Raw genomic sequence first — 20925 nt, forward strand, 5'->3', positions numbered from 1 at the left:
AAAGAAGACCGTTTGTATGGTTTTACTCACAGCCAATCAATGCAAGTGTTTAATGCGACAAGTGATTTGCCCACTACTGCAGCAGCTACAACCTACACTGAAAATCACTGGAGTATTAATTCTTGATTTATTCTGAAATATTGTTATTTATTATTCTTCAGAATTTGATAGAATATCTGCTGTGGTTATACCACCGCTGTACTAGCATGTCTTTTTTTAGATAACCAAGGCACTTCAACAAAAACCTTTATTTTGTGTAAGAAAAAAAAAGTGAGCAAAGTTAGAGAGCAGTAACCATTGTGTCAGAAGAGACGCTTTAAACTAGGCATCTCCGATCCTGCTCCTGGAGGGCCGCAGCCCTGCATGTTTTACGTTTATGCCTGCACCAACACACCTGAGTCTAATGCTCTTCTCGTTATCAAGCTTCAGTTTCTCGATATCAAGCAGCTGAAGCTTGTCACAGGTTTGATAATCATTAGGCTCAGGTGTATTTCAGAGGGGAGAAACCTTAAACATGCAGGGCTGTGATGTGTTGAAGTTGAGCACATTGTATTTGCTACTGTTCACCATGGCAACAGTCTTTCTACAAAGATATCGCTGCAGTGAACACTACAACTATGCTTTAGGGACTTAAGACGCCACAATTATTCTAAGGTAACAGTCTTTTCATGATTTGCCTCCCAAGTTCACTGAACCTACTGTAAGTGTTTACCGAGTTGTTTGAGTTATTCTTAAAACCCAGTGTTGATAATAGGTTAATTGATTGCAGCATGACGTGAGGTTAAGCTAGCCTTAGTCTTTCTGTTTCCTAGGTTGTAAGTTTACCCAGAGCATTCACTGCCTCCCTTGTGCGACTGTTCATGACATTTGCTCAAAGAGTCCATGTCAGGATTGCAACCCCTCTCCTCAGAGAGAAAGATTTGCTCATCGTATATAGTATACTATCTACTGCCTACGTGTACATATCTCCATAATCATGAAGGAAAAACAGCTGCTACAAATAGTACTCCTCACATATTAACCACATGCGGGTTGACATGGACAATATCCATAAGTCCATAAGTACATCTATTCACGTCTCATTCCCACTCCGCATGAATGGTGGTATCTGTAAATTCCTCAACAATTCCTCCCTGTGTTTAGACATGCTGCAGCCTATCTCACTCCCCTTTCTCATTCCAATACATGGGCCACACACATTCATGCGACGCGTTACCCTCCCCGCCTAGATATTTTTTGATCTGCATAGCCCCAGGGAAAGAGAGCAGAGGGCATGGAGACAGCAGCTTTGGAGATATGCAATTGGTCTGGAGCACTGGTCAAGCAATATGTTTTACTTGATACAGATAGTCAGGCTTAGTGTTTGGTATCTCAAAGAAAATAGTAGAAACCTCCCTTCACCTGCAGGCTCCTGTGTAGTCTGTGTGTGATAGTGAGGGTGAGGGCCGTTGATCATTTTGAATGCAGGTGTATACACTTGCAACCCCGTGATATGACATACCTCATTCATTACCATAACACACTTTATAATTGCAACAGCTGTGCTGTAATTCTGAGGCAGTACATTTGTATTCATCAGTGTGGGCTGTTAGAACTTTTTCGATTTCTATATACATAATTCTCGGTCAGCAGCCTATTTTTTTTTTTTTAACTCCCCTTCCTTGACCTCTTCCCTCAAGTCAACATGCTGTTATTGGGGTCAGTGAGTTTTGCAGCAGGAGGGAGCTCGCTGAACTTGAGCTGTATTGACCTGTAAAAGCCCTAAATACACTTTTAGGACATGGGCCAGGGCAACATGTGTGTGTTTTCTGTCATCGTGCATGTTCAAGCCTTCATTAGAAAGAGTATAGTTGAAAGAGTACAGGGTAGGCATGGATACAAGGCCGCATGTGTGTGTGTGAGATGGATCGGGGCACTAGAGGTGCTTTTGCAGATGGGCTCAGACTCGGGCCAACCGGTCAAGGTCAGCGTCCTGTGTCTGTGCGACAGCTTCCTGTTTGTCACCTCAGATCGTGCATGCAAAAACACTTATTCTCTTGATGTCGGTCGTGCGGTGGGCCGTTAAAACCGGCCATCTGGTGGAGCTCAGGAAGAGGAAAAGCCTGTGTGTTATGGTTAATGGCAGGCTTTGTCTATTTTAAGAGGCAGGGAGTTCCTCTTTAGTGATCTTACAGCAGGTTTGGAAGAAAGAAAGGTGTTGGCGGCACTTCCTGCCTTTCCTAACTTTGTATCCGTCATTGTATCCTTTATTTTCCCCGGTGTGGGATGACTCATGGTTCGATGCTTCTGACTCAAGCTGTTGCCATGTACAGTATGCATCCCTGACATACTAACCTTTATTCATCCTGTACTTAGGTTCTTTAAAGAATTGGAGGAAAGACACCAACAGAACATTGTGATCGATGACATCAGTGACATCGTTGACAAGCATGCACAGTCCAACTTTGATCCCTATGTCACATACTGCTCCAATGAGGTCTACCAGCAGAGGACCCTGCAGAGGCTGGTGTGAGTGACCGAGCAGACACGCATGCAAACAGATGTTCTTATCATATCTCTTGTGGCTTTGATCCAACATTACTGTTCTGACACTTTGGACCAGGGAGTTTGCTCTTTCTCCTCGCTCATTTTTCCTCTCTATGTATCAGTTACTCCTCTTTCTGAACACCCAATCTCCCTCCATCCGTCCTCTCCTCCAGGGCCAAGAATCCAGTATTTAAGGAGGTGCTGACCAGGATCGAGAGCAACCCAGACTGCAGGAACCTCCCCATGATCTCCTTCCTCATCCTGCCCATGCAGAGGATCACTCGTCTGCCCCTGCTCTTGGATGTGAGTGCATGGAAGCCTGGGAATTACAAGACTTTGACACTTACGCAACAGCTTGTTTAGTCATGCAGCCCTGCCCTGACTAATTCATCATGTGATATGTTCTATCCTCCAAGATGTTTGTATTACCTAACAACATTTTTTGATAATCTTAGCTGCTTCACCCTCTCCTCTTTCTTCCTTTTTAATGTTTTTTCTTGTTCTTCAGTTTCATGCTTCCTTTGGCACTGCATGTTTCTCTCCCTTCTGTGCCTCCCTCTTTTCCTTCCCCTTGCACTACATTCATCCGCCTCTCTCCCGTCCTCCATCAGTGTCTCCTTAGGGACTCTGGGGTTTATGCTCATACACTCAGAGGCTTTTGGATCCTGAGAAAGTTTGGTTTCAATTCATTGCTTCCCACAGCCTTCTTTGTGCATCAACATTTTAGCAGGCTTTTGGTAGTGTGGTGTGCATGAGCGCAATTAATTGTTGTGGGGTTTTTGACTCATAAATGTGTTGTGTTATAATGTTAAATGTTATACATTTGTGTAACTGATATGAACCCTGACTATCTGTGTTGCAGACAATTTGTCAGAAGACACCTAAAGACTCAGCACAATATACAGAGTGTAAGAAGGCTTTACAAGCAGTCAGCAAGGTGCGTGGGTTTAAGGGATCAGCCACAAATGTTATACAAACTAATTCTGGATTGTATGTTTTTTACATTTTCAGAGATTTTCACCTATGTATCCATATTAATTGTATGTGTGTGTTTGTGTGTGCAGGTGGTAAGAAAGTGTAATGAAGGAGCTCGCACAATGGAGAGAACAGAGATGATGTACACTATCAACTCTCAGCTGGAATTCAAGATCAAGGTACAAACGTAGCATAAAATACGTCAGATTGTTACACTCTTGCAACATCAACAGCTGAATGTGATCTTGTAATCCCACTCTAACAACGAGGCACAAGACAAACACTTCTTACAGTATCGGCACACTTTTAATGCTCAGAGTGTGATCACAAGACGAAGATTAGCCTGTAACATGCACGGCGATGGGAAACTGTTCTCTATCTTTAAAGATTGGCTTGGTCCTCCCACTCTATTTGAGTGTGCTTCTATAAGCTAGCAACCTGCATGCTTTTGTTCTCAAGATAGAGCTCACAAGCCAAAGGTCAGGAATCTGTGATGACATCCAGGTGGGCAACAATGCCATAGTTAAGGCAATCGGGCCAAGATTCACTCAGTCGAAGGTTACTTTGTACTGGATTTGGCATGATCAAACACAAGGGAAGTTAACATGATTACACGTGCATAATTATATTTAAACATATTTCCCTTACAATGAATTTGAAAGTAGCGTAATAATTCCACATTTTGGGAAATATGCTCAAATAAGTGTATTGCCTAAAATGTTGAAGTATGTCTTTTTAATGTATATTTCTTAAGTATGTAACACGCCACCGTCACTCTCTTGGCGAGTATCTACACGTAACTGACACAAGGCTTGGCAGGCTCAAGTGCATCTAAGTAGTGTGGGAAATAGCTGTTGGCACATTTGGGATTCACAGATGTCCCGCGAACATATTCTCAGTCTGCATAGGCAGCTGTTCACACATGCACACACAAATTGGGATTTAGGAATTCCACTAGCAGCATTGCAGACATTTTAAACTGCTTTATTTGTTTGTTTGTTTGGTTTTGACCTTTATATATTTATATATATTTAACCAGGAAACCTTTTTCAAGAATGTCCTGGCAAGTAACACAGTTTCAGACACGCAAATATATAACAATTAAATGGAAACAGGTAAGACTAGAACAGTCAGACACACATACTGACGGATAGAGACTTGAGGGACAGCTAGAGACATGCTGCCATCTTGGATTCGACAACACAACCATTTTCATGGTTAGATGCATTGCAATTTTTATGTTTTATGTTCATTACACTCTGTTTCTCCCTTTCCTCCAGCCTTTCCCCCTGGTCTCATCCTCCAGGTGGATGGTAAAGAGAGGAGAGCTGACTGCATTTGTGGAGGACAACGGCATCTTCCTCAAGCGGACATCACGGCAACAAGTCTATTTTTTGCTCTTCAATGACGTCTTCATCGTCACAAGAAAGAAGAGGTGAGTCTAGTTCTGTGTTCGACTTGGCAGGAGCGTGTCTTTGGTGCGCAAGCTTTGCTCATGCCTACTCATCATAACTCACCTGTTCTGACATGTTGAGGGTGAAAGTGTAACCATGAGCCGTTGGTTTTTACTGTGTGAGAGTGTATGAATCACATGAATGAATGGCCAAGACCCTAAACACAGGGCGTGTAATAATTGTCCACTCCATTCTCGTGTTTTAATTCGGTTTTGGAAATAAGCCCTTTTCAGATGAAGGACAATTATTAACGTACATGCAGAAATTAAAACAAAAAAGCAAACAAAAATCGATTGAAATACAGGAAAGAAAACAAGAACAACTGCTTCACAGTCACAGTGTGAAGTCGTTATTAGCGGGGTTGAGGAAGATTTTCGCATTTTTTCATAGGGATTGGCACCCACCCGTGAACTGTACAATCAGCCTCACCCCACCGCTCTGCTTTCTGGGTGTGTTTATAAAGCTGAACAGGTGCAGTTACCTGAACCTGCTGCGATTTGGCATCATTAATCCAACCTGTTTTCTAAATGTTGTCGATGTTTCAACATGTCCTGGTGCAATGCATCATCTGGAGCTAGTAGACCTGCTTATTGTTAGGGTTCCTGCTTTCCCCCTGCTCTGTTTCCTCTAGTTTTAGGCAATACCATGAAACAAGCCATAAAGAGGACTTCTTTGAAATGATGTGGTTTTCATTTGCGTGTGTGCGGTGTGGGCGCGCACAAGTGTGTCCATTTTTGCCAAAAAAAAAATCCTTTCCCGTCCATCTCCCCTCTGTGTCTGGAACTGATTGTCCCGCCACTTGCAAAAACTAAGAATTCCAAAGAACCTTTTTTTTTTTAAGAGGGGAAAAAAAGAACATTCCATGTGATATTTTTCTGGGAATCAGATCCAGGATGACAGACTCCAGCAGTGTGTGTGGTGTCAGGCTTGTGTTTGGAAGAGGGATTTGGGAAAAGGGAGTGCACCGGAATCGCAGTGTGTGTTTGTGCACGTGTGTGCGTTTGAATGGGAGACGCTGTTATAATATTGGTTTGTACGGCGGGTGAGTGCTGGAGCCCTACTGTGGCACGCTACTCTGCTGCACTCCATCTGCAGTAATCAAAACAAAAACACATGAGGGGTACACAGGGCTAGCCAGGCAACGCCAGGTCATAAACCCTTCTAGACATAATGGTGTAATAGCTCTTTCCCTTTTCATTATGACTTGGAACGTGTGTGTGGGGGGAATAACTTACAAAGCAGCTAACCAAACTATGTTGCCAAATGCAAAAATGTTGTGTGATTGAATCCTATCAGCTTCTTCTTGTCTAATTTTTCTTAGGCTTACACTTCAAGAAATACCCTCGACACCAGAAGGTGGGGGTGGGGTCAAAGCCACAGCACTTACACAGTAGAGAGAAAACATACCTATGACCTGAGAATGTTTCAGTTTTATAGGACTTCTTATCTTAATAGTCAGAAGAAAGTTAGCTCAAAGATGCGTGGCAGTATTAGTTGATTGGGAATTCTAAGGGTTACTACACTGTCCTTAGCTGGTTATCTTATCAAATCGTTATTGGTTTTAGCTTTCAGCAATTTTAAGTAATAAAGGTCATAAGGTTTGAGCTGAAACAATTAGCCAATTGAAAAAAAAATAATGAGCGACAACTTTTTTGATAATTGATTAATTGCTGAAGTAATTTTGCAGCACTGTTGCGAAACATTCTCAGATTCCAGTTTTTCAAATGTGGGTTTGTATTGCTATTCTCTGTTTTTGATAAAGCTGTAAATAAAATATATTTGGGTTTTAGAGTGTTGATCAGATGAAACAAGACATCTGAGGACTTGACTGTAGAGTCGGGGAAACACTAGCTGTGTTTCAATGAGCATATTTTTTTGACATTAAATTTGAAGAAGTGCATTAGAAAAGCGTAATAGAGATGGCAAAATTTGATAAAATTTCCACAAATGCACATAAAAGTTTTGACGCTCACTCAAGGTAGATTTAGCCTTTTTCGAAATAGGGTTGATGTGCTAAATGGGATATGGAAACACTTTTGCCAAATTAGTTCTGACAAAGCAAACATTTAACACACATGGCTGACCGGTAATGCAAATAATTATAATAACTGGAGGGAGGCTTGCCTTATCTCATTAAGTTAATGTGACAGTGTGAATTGTACTGGTCAAGAACAAATGCGTTATCTCGAATCGGTAACAAAAGAGAAAAATAATTTGTGTATCCGCCCCATAATTTGGATTTGGAATGCCCCAAAGTTTAATCGGTTCTTCCTTGGCCTGTGATACAACCTTCCACTGAATTTTATTAAAATTAGGCTAGTAGTTTTTCTATAATCTTGCAGAGAGACAGACAGACAAACAAAAAGCCCAACCAACCCAAACACATAACCTCCATGGCAGATCCTATAAAATCAAGGTTTCACATTCAAAAATCTAAACCTCTACCCTCTTCTGATTATAAAAAACAAGAAGGTAAAAGTTTCAGTAAGACTCTTAAATTTGCTTATTTTATCAACTTCAAACTGGCTGTTGGAAACCAACTCCATGTCAGACTGTGCTATTGTCACGCAGTGGGGAAAGTTTTGATCCGCTGCTCTCTGGCTCACAGGGAACACTTACATAACGCTGAGTCCACACCAGCTGGCTCCTCTCTCATCTTCACTTCCCCCCTTTTTCCTGTGTGATGCTGCATGGGCATCAGCTTAACATTTGTTTTTTGTTTAAGTTTTCATTTCTCCCTTTTCTTTTTCTTTCTGTCCTTTCCCTTTGCTTTTTGGTGGTCATGACCTTGTGTTTTTTTTTGTCTACCCTATCTTTGTGTGTGTAGTGTGCAGGCCTAAAATCCCAACACTTTCTGTTCTAGTTTTTTTTTTCCCTCCCTCTGTTTGTTTGATTATGCGCTAGTCTCAACACTCCTACTGCACCTGGTTATTATGCCGTGTGTGTGCGTGTGTGCGTGTGTGCGTGTCTGCGTGCGTGCGTGCGTGCGTGCGTGTGCGTGTGCGTGTGTGTGTGTTACAGTTATAGCTGAAAATTTCGGCAAGGATTTGAGTTCATTCTGTTTGAGTTGAAGAACTGGTTGTAAGGTAGTAGCTGGCACAGCTGTGATGACGTGCGGTAGATGCCTGTGCTATCTCTTATGGTGTGAGTGATTTTTCATTCCAGCAAGTTTGTGTTTGATTCTGCTTAAGTAGCTTGTGAGGAGGATCCTTTCTCATGTTATTTCAGTTTTTAACACATCTCTCCCACAATTCGGCATAGGACATTTAAACTACTTCCCACCTTCATCACTCTATTTCGCAGTAGTCCAACACTGTAAACCCACCGATTCACTCACATGAGAAAAGTCACCTCACAAACATGCAAATTCTCCACCCAACTCATTCCCCAGCATCATGTTAATGGCATTCCAGACATTTCACCTGTAGGACTGGCAGGAGCCAAAATGCTGACGACCCTAAAATCCGGCTAACAATGAGATTCTCAAGTGACCTCTGAAGTTCAATATTGAAAATGAATGATGCTGCCAAACATGGAGATACATTTTAGGAGTTGTTTTACCCCTCAAAAACAAATTCGGGGGATGTTTTCATGGTTTGGTCAATTTTTATATGCAGTTTTTTTACTCTTTAGAAACCCCTTAAACTGTGCATATACTTAATTAAAACAACGTAATATATTATCCCTTCAAATCCCATTAACAATAGCTTTATTACATCGTCATTATCATAAGTGCATAAATTAATTTGAATTTGTATTTAATTTAATTTAAAAAAATTAAGTGATTCTGTGTCATAGTGCAAGGTGGTCCAGTGGTATAGATAGATATATTATCACTTCCATGTAAGTTTTTGACAAAAATAGTATGTGATAAATCTGTAGGTTAGTAAAGCTGATTGAAAATAGTAGTATCTTGGAAAAAAGTAGTCATATTTCACAAAATGTTCATATTTCACAGATAGTGGTACACATCTTCTCTTCTAATTCTTGGCAAGCAGGTAAATAAGTGTATTTTCCAAAATGCGAACCTCTTCTTTTGAGCTCCAGGTCAGAGTGGTTAGCCTGATGCAGCCTGTGGTTACAGCTGGATGCAGATACTCCATGTTCACTTTCCTGTCCACTCCTGCTTTTATCTAATCTGTCTCTCCCTCCACTCTTTCTCCTCTTCCAAGAAAGTTGGTGGTCAAAAGGGGCTGATGGATAACAGATAAACCTTGTTGAGAACTTCCCGACCATGACTGGATTCCCCAACTATGATCAGTCATGACCCCGTGTGTGTGTGTGTGTGTGTGTGTGTGTGTGTGTGTGTGTGTGTGTGTGTGTGTGTGTGTGTGTGTGTGTGTGTGTGTGTGTGTGTGTGTGTGTGTGTGTGTGTGTGTGTGTGTGTGTGTGTGTGTGTGTGTGTGTGTGTGTGTGTGTGTGTGTGTGTGTGTGTGTGTGTGTGTGTGTGTGTGTGTGTGTGTGTGTGTGTGTGTGTGTGTGTGTGTGTGTGTGTGTGTGTGTGTGTGTGTGTGTGTGTGTGTGTGTGTGTGTGTTCGCTGCTTGTTAAACTGCCTCGTCCGTTTTTGTGTGTTCGGCACTCTAATGGACATGCTGGCTTACACGAAGCTAGTTCCTGACCAGTAGCTTCTGAGCTTGGCTGCCGTTTCAGTCTCAGGTTGATAAAACACATGGGCTGGACACTATGAAAACACACACATCATCTTTTTCTCCAGGTTCAGTGCCACATTAGAGGTCCCATGTTCCACAATCAACTCCAGATGTTTCTAACTATCTGTGTATTCCTAGACACAGGGTCATGCTTAGGTAAAGGTACTCATGGGAAATGTAGGCATGCACTAAAGAAACCATGTGGCAGCTGATTTAGTGTAAGGATATGTAGACCGCTGAATGTTTGGACTTTTGACTGGCACATAATGTGACAGTTGATTTATTGATCCAGGTGAATATGATTAACTACACAGTTTTTATACTCTCAGGGGCTAAATAGCTGAGGAACCATGAAATGAAATCTCTACTGAAAACAGTGAGCTTAAATTTAACGTGTGAAAGGGAGTGGATGAATGGTGTAGTGCGTACACGGTTACAGCACTATTACTTAATATTGTGTGTGTGTCAGCATGGCAAAATGAGGTCCTGGAGAAAACCTACCGTAAAGGGAACTACCACAGAGGTGGTTTCCAGTCTGTCTGCAACTAGATATTGTTGCTGCGATAGCCTTCCAGCCATGCAAGAGGCAATACAGGTGTGTAGTTGAGATCAAAACAACGGTTAAGTTCAAAAGTCAGAAGCACCATCAGCATGCTGAGCTCAGAGCTCAAAAAAGGGTATTCAGGACCGCCTTATTCTAATCCAAACACTACACATATGATCCAGCAGGAATGTGATCTGATGGATGAAATAACCAGAGACGACCATTTATGCAGTAGAAACCCGGCATGGGTTAAAAAAAAGTTTTAAAAAAAAGGCAGAAAACAGCTGAATCCACATTTATGCTTGAATACCAACCTCCCAGAGAGTCTCCTGATATCTGCCTTCATGATCTTTATATCTGACTAACTCATAATAAGTCCATATAAAATGCACCAGTCTTTTTTTTTTGCCTCCTATATTTAACTGCATTTTCTGTTGGGATACAGTTCCAGAAAACAATGTTTTTGAGTGAGTTCATTTAACTGCGAAATTACGTATTTTTCCCTTTAATGGTGGTTGTTGTCTCCTACATCAAGGCCTCCATCATCAAAACTTCTGTCATGCTCAAACAAATCTTCCTTGGCTGAACTGTGTGAAACCCACCGCACAGTAAGGGAAATGTTACTAGAGTTTCCCGTGTCTTACAGTGAGGAGAGTTACGCTGTGATCGACTACGCTCTGAGGGACCAGATCTGGGTGGGTTCCTGCCAGCCCGAGGATCTTAACATGTCACCAGTGAGAAGCACCGCCAGCATGCTGAGCTCACGGCAAGCCGGCGCCAACCATCTTTTCCGTCTGCGTTTCCGTAGCAACCACTCCGGTGAAAAGGTGCCCATGATCCTGGGGACGGAGTTGCTGTGAGTGCTTTATTTTGTAACCTTTGCCCCTCTTTATTGTGCTGTTTTTGCTTCACTTGAATTTCAGTTACATATTAACGAGATCTGCTGTTAAGCATATGATGTATAATTTTTCCTCTGACATAATATGCACACTTTTACATAAATAGGTCAAGGTACTACTAAGATTTGATATATATAGATTATATGAGTGTGTCCCTAGCTCAGGTCCTTGTCTTCTCTCTAAAAACTACTCTTTTGCCTTTCTTTGTGCTCTTATATGCACTTTAACTTAAGTAAGAAAATCCCATTACTCCTCTCTCTTATTACCTAGTTTCTTTTTGGACCATTACAGGTCACAGGGAGATTTTGTTACATCCATTCTCAAGACAAACTGAGCCTTGCTGCTTATTGTTTATGTGACCTAGGAAAGGGAAGTTTATTAGTCTGTTATGCAGTCGTACTGATGCAGTCGTCCTGTAACACAAACCGGCTATACCAGATAATTGTTTTGTTGACTGAGCGTCTACTAAAGCAGCCATCTATTCTGGGGGAAAGCAACTCTCTTTTGTTTAAAGTCTGTTGTTTGATGTTTTGCATGTGCAGCGTAAATGATTACTCACACATCCAACCTAGAAAATACAGTCAGCAGGTTTGAGCTTCCTTTTATATTCATTTGCGTAGCTGTGTTGGTAAAGTTCAAACACCCCAACCCCCAACCCCCTCCATCACCCATCTCTCTGTACTGCAAATAGAGTGAAAAGCGAGGTTGTTTAGATAGATTATATAACCCTCACAAACAAAGGGGATCTGTCATATATTGGGCTTCATACAGGGTTTATTTGTTCTGCTTAGCGATAAGAGTTGCAGTCCATGTGCACACACAAATGGGCAAGCACATAAGCACACACACACGACTAGTTTGCACTGTAATTATTTTCTATAGTTGAAGGCTTTGTTAAGGAGTGTTTTCATATGAACCGGGCCCGTTCCTCCTCATTCCTGTGTTGTTACAGAACCTCCCTCTGTATTCTCATTACAGAAGGTGCGTTTTTTTCAGCTACACTGTACAAAACACCAACTGTCTTAACTGTCCCTTAGCTCTTTGAAGACTTTTTTTACGTTTTTTTGACATCAGCGAAATGTTCCAGAGTACATATTCCAGAGTTTATTATGTGAAGTCATCTAAAATTTAATTCAACTCAATTCAATTTTAATTATAGTGCCAAATCATAACAAAAGTTATCTCAGGACACTTAAACATAACATAAACAAAAAAACATAAACATAGACCCAACAATTCCCCCGTAGAGTACGGTGGCAACGAAAACCTTCCCTATTACAGGCAGGAACGTCAGACAGACCCAGCTCTGTGGAGGACGGCCATCTGTCTTGACTGGTTGGGGAGGAAGAAAAGGAGAGAGAAAGAGAGAAAAGACAGACAGATGGACAGAGAGAGACAAAGACAGACACAAAGACAGAGACAGACACACTTCCAGTAACTATAATAATATCTATAGTAATGTGAATATGACTTATATGTTATGGCAGTTAATACAGCAGAATAGTAGAAACAAGCACAGCTAAGGTTATAAATTATAAAAGTAGCAGGAAGCGTCATGCAGGACCACGGCAGCAGGCACCACCACGATCAGCAGAGACCTGCGAGACGACAAAGCGGGGAAGAAGTTGAATTAGTAACATGCATTGATGAGACATGAATGATACAGACAGAGAAGAGAGATGCTCAGAGTATCTGGAAAAGTATTATCCCCCGGCAGACTAGGCCAATAGCAGCATAATTAAGCAGAACAAAATTAGCTTTAAAATAACAACATTGCTAAGGGCTCGTAAGGGCTGTAAGCTTTATCAAAAAGGAAAGTTTTAAGTTTACTCTTAGATATGGGGACAGTGTCTGTATTCCGAATTACACTTGGGAGTTGGTTCCACAGGATAGGAGCTTGGTAGCTGAAAGCTCTGCCTCCCATTCTACTTTTGGAGACTCTAGGAACGACGAGAAGCCCTGCATTCTCAGAGCGCAGCGATCTAGTCGGGTAATACGGTACTATGAGCTCTTTAAGATACGATGGAGCCTGACCAATAAGAGCTTTGTAGGTAAGGAGAAGGATTCTAGAATTTACAGGTAGCCAGTGCAAAGAGGCTAATACAGGAGAAATATGTTCTCTTCGATTTGTTTTAGTTAGTATACGAGCTGCAGCATTTTGGACCAACTGGAGACTCTTGTACTTATTGGAGCAGCCTGATAATAAGGAGTTGCAGTAGTCCAACCTAGAAGTAACAAATGCATGGACTAGTTTTTCTGCATCTTTCTGAGACACAATGTTCCTAATTTTCGCAATATTACGCAGGTGAAAATATGCAGTCCTTGTCGTAAATTTTATGTGAGAATCGAGGGACATATCCTGGTTAAAAAATAACACCCAGATTCCTTACTGTGTTAAAAGTGTTTGAATTTTACTGTTTCACTACAGCTTTAAAATGTAAATTATTAGAGATAATTTACTCGGGTTCAAACTATATCATTAAAATTTTAACCTTACACTGAGGTACTGGTACAGTGAACAGTTATTTTCAAAGCAGAACATAAAGTAAGCCTCCTAACTGCAGCCCATTGCACAGCACAGGTGCATGGGCGGCGAAAGCTGAACAGAAACCTGTGGAAGTGACAGTCAGAAGCATTTTGAAAAAACTTCATGTGATAACTTTAGAAATTGATGCAGGTTCCAAACATTCAATTTACATCAAGTTTAAAACTGTGCTTGTGATGCGTTTATCCAGGCTACATCTTCTTGTGACCCCTGATAAAAAGGTTGTGTGGCTGTTTTATTCAGAGGCCTGAAAAAGAAAAAAAAATTGAAGATGAAAGAAAAGTTAAAGAAAGTATTTCATGTAGCAGAAGTCTCTTTTTAATTATTATTATTATTTTCTACCCAGGTAATTATCCTGTGACTACCAGGTTGGGGACACTACACCGCTGTACATCTCCACTGCACAATGTTGTGTTCGTTCCCAAGTTTCTTGTTCAATAGCAGTGTGGAACACTGATATTAGCCCCCATGCTGTTACCCGACAAAGCGACTGCAGTAATAGTGTTAAGTGTGACTGCTATGGGCCTGTGTAGGAGGGAATCTTTGTGACATGACTTAAATGTGCTGCTCACTGAGCCTTATTTACTACCCATGTATACATCAGGGGGTCTCCTTGTCTCACAGCCCACTCTAAGCAGGCCTAGTGTGTGTGTCGTTGTGGAAAGCCCCTAGACTCCCTTCTTTGATAGCCTGGATTTGGGGCCCTCGTATGTGTGTGTGTGCGTGCGTGTGTGTGTGCCTGTGCGTGCACGTGCGTGCGCGTGTGTGTGTGGCCCTCAAACACTGTAGTACTGAATGAGCTGAGCAGAAGAGACCTTGGCCTCTATCCATTGTTACATTGGTTGCTAGGCATTGTTAAAGCTGTTGCCTAGCAGCAGCCCATTGTGAAGCGAGCTGTTTCCCACGACTATCTCGCTCACCCCCCCCCCCTCCCCAGCCCGCTTCGTCACTCTACCAGGCTCGTCTTCACTGTCCCGTGTCTTATCTTTTAGACAGCAGCCAGTGTCTGTGTCTGCTTGTTGCTTTTGAGGATCAGAGAATAACTTCCTCTTCCTCAGGCTATTCATCTCAATTTAGTGATCTAACCTAGCCTATTTTGGTCTTCTGAGTTAAATGAAGTAAAAGGGACGATAAGGAGTACTGAGAATATGAGGGTTGCTATAAGAGAGGAGTGTAGGGCTGCAACTAAAGATCATTGTCTTTATCGATGTAACTACTTATTATTTAGATTGCTCGTTATGTCTATATGATGTGTCTGAAAATAGCTAAAAAAAAAAGAAAAAAAAAAGATGCCTATCGCAAGTTCCAAGCTCCCAGAATAATGTTCTCTAATTGCTTATTTTGATGGAGTAACAGTCAGGCATGGCAACAACTACTACTAACTTATTTTCACTATATATTGATCTGTTTAATATTGGATTGTCTACAAAATGCCAAAAGAAATGCCAATAAGTGTCCATTTTTTTTTTAGAGCTGAAGGGGTCAAATATCCATTGTTTGTGTTATTTGACTAACAATCTAAGACCCAAGAATATTTAATTTAGAATGATGGCAAATAGAGGATAGGATAGTCAGCTGATTTGTTGTCACAGTTCAAAAGAGAAAGACCTAAAAAATGCATATGCATAATTTGGTTTTAAAAGTCAGCAGTGGCTGCATACAGTTCCCTTTATTGTTCACTTTACCACTGAATTTAAGTGCCGCTCAAGTTGGGTTACAATGTAAAATTCCACACATTCTGACTGCAGGCGGGTCTGTGTTTTTGTGTGGAAATGAAACCATAGGAATGGACTTGTGGGTCAGTGTGGGTGGTTTTGCTTTCAATTCCATTTTAATCTCTACCTGCTGACCCTTTAAGCTTATGCCATACCTGTTTTTGTATCACTGTGTGAAGTTTAAGAAACATGCATACAATAGACTGATCTTCTGACCACGGCGGTGACATAATATGTCAGGAATTCTGACAAGACAGCTGGATCGGAGATGGCACAATGACGTCTGTGTGCCGTTTGCGATCCCCTTTTTTTTCTGTCTATGTCCTCTTCCTTTTCTCTGTGCCCTGTTGTTTGGTTGTGCACATGTCAGTGTGTCTTCCCCATGACCCTGATGTTGTGTCCTGTCCAGTGAATAATGCTTCTCTATCAGTGGAACAGAGCAGGCACAGAAGTCTGCAGCAAAAACAGTTCTGTTAGTCAGATATGCAGCTAGATAACACAAAGCAGCCCCGGTGACACAACAGCCCCAACAGCAGAAGAGAGAGTGTACTTCTGTTGCACATCTTTGCCATAGTTTAAAAAAAAACAAAAAAAAAACCCCTTCTGCTTTCCATGCATGTTATTGATTATATTACTATGTCTTCATTCGTTTACGGGATAACAAGAAACTTGCTGATGGGAATTGGTCCCTCTGCCTTGGACTTTCCCTGGCTGCTCATCTCCGGTCAGAAAGATGTCATGTTTTTGTCGAAGTAGGAATTGTACCGGAATACCATTATGACCTGCGGTTAAGTAGAAACAAGGGAGCGATTTTGTGGAGAGTAAACACATTGATAGGAGTGAGCAGAAAGGGTTAGGGGGAGAGATGAAAAACAGTGGTTTGGGGGTGGTGATTTCAAGTTGGCAGAGGAAGGGAGGTTAGAAAGAGGCTGTCATCGCTTTTTATCTTCTTGTGAGAAAGAGGTTTTACAGTGTAGCGATGAGGCCTCTCTTCTTTTCAGAGGTGAAACTAGAACCTCTGACAATAGATTTATGATTCTTGGCATTCTCTTGCCAAATGGGATGAACAGTTGAAGGCAGAAGCAGCTTTACTACCTTTACTACTTGAATAGACCGATCTTGCACAGACTTGTCATCATCTAGAGGGGGGGGAAAGGGCAAGCACCTGCTGTTTGTGCACATGTATACATATGTAAACACACATACACTCACTCACAGTTTGAAAGCATTTTTTGTTTTTCTTTTTACCTGAAGCTCTTTTGATATGTCTCTCCCATCCCACATCCCACCTGTGCTCGATGTATTGAATATGTGTACATGCACAGTTCGGATACAGAATTTCAGCTGTTTAAGTGTGCGAATCTGTGGACACGAGTCCAGCTGTCAGAAGCAATGACTAACAGATGCCATTCCCACAGAGGAGCTGGAATGTTAGAAATAGAGAAGTAACCAGGCCCTTTAGCAAAGCACTTTTCCCTCTAGCACCACCAGCAGGTTCACATTTGTGGTTAGAGGAAAATCAACTACTGGATGGATTGCCACAGCATTTCAGACATTTCATGTTCTTATAAGGATTAATTGCAACAAACCTTTTATCTAGCCCCATATCATCAGGTTAAAATAATGTTTGTTCATGACCAAATACTTACTAAATGAATGAAATTCCTAACAGCCGTAGCTGTATTTTGTGTTAAGTGCTAATTAGCAAATGTTAATTCAATTTACTTCAATTCAATTGACCTCAATTCAATTTAATTTGTAGTGCCAAACCATAACAAAAGTTATCACATATAGAGAAGGTAAAGACCATATAGAGTAGGTAAAGACCACAATCAGACCAGGATTTATTTATGAATTACAGAGAGCCAACAATTCCCCCAAGAGCAGAAACACACTGTCTTTAATAAAAATTGTAATAATTATTATAGTTACTATATACAAAAAGCAATATTATGCACACAGTGGGCAACGAAAACCTTCCCTTTAACAGGCAGGAACATCGAACAGACCCAGCTCTATGGACAGCCATCTGTCTTGACCAGTTGGGGAGGAAGAAAAGGAGACAGAGAACAGAGAGAGAGACAGACAGACAGACAGACACAAACAAACACAGACAGACAGACAGACAGAAGACAGTCCCAGAGATGCAAGAAACCACAAACTTAACAGTAACTATAATAATATCTATAGTATTGTGAATATGACTTCTATGTTATGTCAGTTAATATAGCAGAATAGTAGAAACAATTACAGCTAAAGTGATAGAATATGACGATGACAAAAAATATGGTGATAAATATGATTAGTGATGAGTAGTGGTAATAACAGCTGTGATACAATGATGATAGCATGCTAAACTTAAACATGGCAAACATTATATGGTTAGACGGTGTCTTGATGGTAACCCTTGATTTGCTCTTTCGAGGCTTGCTGCACAACAACCTTATTCTAACCTTAACCATTCAATGTCAACGACTCACCTCAACCGTAAATCTAAACCTTTCAAGGTTGGTGTCTAACCTCAATCATCTTGCGTGAGTTTCCCAAATCAAAGGTAACAATGGGCCTCATTTACCAATATCTTCTTTCATATCATCAATATCTTGCTCATACTGAGCAAAACAGCATGTGTACAATGGGAAAAACAATGAACTCTGACTCATGGGACTTGCCTGATTGAGGTCCATTTTAGGCCCCTGAATAGCGTCCACACACATACACCCACTCTCGGTCTGATTGTCTGTGCATGTTGTACCCATCGGCATGATTCAAGCCAACAGTGCTGAGTCACAAGGGGCCTCAATGAATCCCCTCTGGTTCATTTCCTAAACCCCCTTCATCTCTCCCTCTCTCTAAATCCCTCCGCCCTTTAGTTGTAGTTGGGAACAGGTGAAATGAAAGATAGAGTTTCGTGGAATCTGACCTGTGGGATTCCACCCACTGTTTTTTTTTTTCCCATGAAATACACAAGAGATGGAGAGAAAGCAAAAGCAGGTCTGTTCCCTCCTGGGAATCAGCCTTGTGCTTGTTCTCTTCAGTTTCCCTGCGACTGAAAACACACCTCTGTTCTCTCTCTTGATAAGGGGGCAGGGAGGAGGAGTGGGAAGGCAAAACTTGTCGGACAACTTAATATTCTATTTGCCTTAGCAGCCTGCTAGCTTGTGTGCATGCAGTCCTGCCTATATTTGATGTTCCTTAGTTTAAGTCGACTGTCCTAGCTGCTTATGTTTTCCAAAACAGCTGTGACACAAAATGAAAACAATGACAGTCCTTCAACCACAATTTAGGAGGTCACAGCGTTTTCACATTTTATGAGTTGTGAAGTGAATGAAACTCTCTCTAGGGCTCAGAACTCTTTTACTGCCTGAACAGTTTAATAACATGTCTATGTGTTATGTGTGCTTTTAGGAACGAGCGTGCTCGATGGATCAGCGCTCTGGGCCAGAATGTCAACAACTACAAGAATCAGGACAGAACCAGTAAGTTCCCACACACATAGTCACACATCCTTGTCCTCTCCTTCAAGCCTACTGCACCACCTTGAGGGCATTTGATGAACAGTTTTTCTCAGATCGATATCAAGACAATTGGCTTTTTTGAATTGTGATATATAAAAATAAGGCCAGTAAGGCAAGTGATTCATGGACTTGTTTTTATGTGTCGTTTTAGATGTCATGCAGGTGGAGGTGATCAGAACTTACACAGCCAAGCAGCCAGATGAATTGTCCTTGCAGGTGGCTGATGTGGTGCTGGTCTCACAGACTGTAGAAGATGGTATGTCTCTCCTTTATCGCTCTGTCTTGTTCTCTAGCTCTTTATATAGTTGACTTTATATGTTGTTCCTCTCATTTTCAACCTTCCTGTTCCAGCTGCGTCCTCTCATCATGCACTTTTTACGCTCTCCTTCTCCTTTTCAAATCCTATCTGCCTCACAAAATGGACCTTACACCTTAAGATGTGGTTGATAAACCTACATGAACAAACCGAGGCCATTTCCCTTTCGGTGACCATAGCAACTGATTTTCAGGGTTACAGAACAGACCGCATTGAGCATCAAAAGCATAGAGACAGTTATAGCACGAGGAAAGGCAACACATGCATGTTTCATGTATCAATGCAATTTCTCCTCTTAGGCTGGTACGAAGGGGAGCGACTGCGCGACGGAGAAAGGGGTTGGTTCCTTGCAGAGTGCGCTGAACAAATCACGTGCCAGGCCACCATCGAGCGCAACATGCAGAGGATGGACCGCCTGCAGGGGTTGGAGACGAACGTTTGAGCTGGATGAGCCGGCTGCTTAAACCACAGAAGGGCATTTCTCACCCCTTGACTCACCAGTGACCTGCCTTTTTAAAAAAAAATTTTTTATAAGAAGTGAACCCAGACAAATGAGTTCTGTAACAGCGTCAGTGACTCGCCTTCAGGGACGTGGAGCAGGCTGCTGGACTTTACAGTGGGTTAAAGATGAAGCCATAATTCTTAAGACTTCTGCTCAGCATCCACTAAATATCAGGAATATTGTCTGAGGTTTAAAGCAAAGAGTGCAGAAGCAGAAGAACAGAGATGTCCTTAATGACTGATGGGTGCCTGTGTGGGTGGGACGGCCTCACAAGGGGATCTGTCACATTCATTAATTCTCCGGTTGGTTGAAAAAAAACTTCACACCCACTGCCAGCGTGACTGCTTTCAACACCCTGCTACATAACAACTGTTGGTGTGAAATTTGTAAATTTTAAACTTTTTTTTTCACCAAACATATTTTTTGAGTGTGCAATGTAATAATTGAGACTACAATATCACTATAGGAGGTAAAGTAGACCAACTGATGTGAAAATGACAGCAGCCTCTGTTGATAAGGAGCGGGCCATGTAATTAGGAGTTTTGCCCAAAAACAATGTAAATATGAAGATGTTGATTGTGAAAGTGATAATGGGGCAAGATGGTGGGATTGGCAGCTTCTTTGCAGTGTGTTAATTAGTGTAGAAACTCACACCTGTTTCAGTAGTAAGACTTTCAATACGATATTTTCAAGAAAATACATTGAGCTGCAGTAGAAAAACATGAATGCTACTTGTCTGAAGTCCACAGCACTTTGTATGAATAGCATAAGTTGTAACTGATTAATTAGATAAGTACAACATTCCTCTGTGTAATCTCATGTCATGTGGGATTTAAGCAGAAAGGCCAAGTATATGTTCTCTGCCTTGCTGTTTGTCACCAGTTAATGTCACCACCGTGAATCAGACTCTACATTTGTGTCATAAATGCCATTTTCTTTCTCGCCATGCACTAAATGATTTGGACAGCCTGAAATATCACACACCTTAGATGGTGTGTGTGTGTGTGTGTGTGTGTGTGTGTGTGTGTGTGTGTGTGTGTGTGTGTGTGTGTGTGTGTGTGTGTGTGTGTGTGTGTGTGTGTGTGTGTGTGTGTGTGTGTGTGTGTGTGTGTGTGTGTGTGTGTGTGTGTGTGTGTGTGTGTGTGTGTGTGTGTGTGTGTGTGTGTGTGTGTGTGTGTGTGTGTGTGTGTGTGTGTGTGTGTGTGTGTGTGTGTGTGTGTGTGTGTGTGTGTGTGTGTGTGTGTGTGTGTGTGTGTGTGTGTGCTGTATATATATATATAC

The 20925-nt window shown here is 41.6% G+C and overlaps 1 protein-coding gene across 2 annotated transcripts in view; it reads left to right on the forward strand.

Moving 5' to 3' along the window:
- Window positions 1-20742, forward strand: part of LOC310946725 (rho guanine nucleotide exchange factor 26-like) — a 28375-nt gene extending 7633 nt beyond the window's left edge. For both annotated transcript variants that reach the window (XM_083913272.1, XM_083913273.1), the window contains exons 7-15: window positions 2356-2508; window positions 2700-2829; window positions 3389-3463; window positions 3591-3680; window positions 4782-4936; window positions 10796-11005; window positions 18717-18787; window positions 18978-19082; window positions 19442-20742. In XM_083913272.1, coding sequence (XP_083769398.1) covers window positions 2356-2508; window positions 2700-2829; window positions 3389-3463; window positions 3591-3680; window positions 4782-4936; window positions 10796-11005; window positions 18717-18787; window positions 18978-19082; window positions 19442-19584 — 1132 coding nt within the window. In that variant the 3' untranslated portion in view covers window positions 19585-20742. The remainder of the gene's footprint in view (window positions 1-2355; window positions 2509-2699; window positions 2830-3388; window positions 3464-3590; window positions 3681-4781; window positions 4937-10795; window positions 11006-18716; window positions 18788-18977; window positions 19083-19441) is intronic.
- The last annotated feature ends 183 nt before the right edge of the window (window positions 20743-20925 follow it).

The sequence above is a fragment of the Echiichthys vipera genome (assembly GCF_963691815.1).
Source record: "Echiichthys vipera genome assembly, chromosome: 5".
Lineage (NCBI taxonomy): Eukaryota > Metazoa > Chordata > Actinopteri > Perciformes > Trachinidae > Echiichthys > Echiichthys vipera.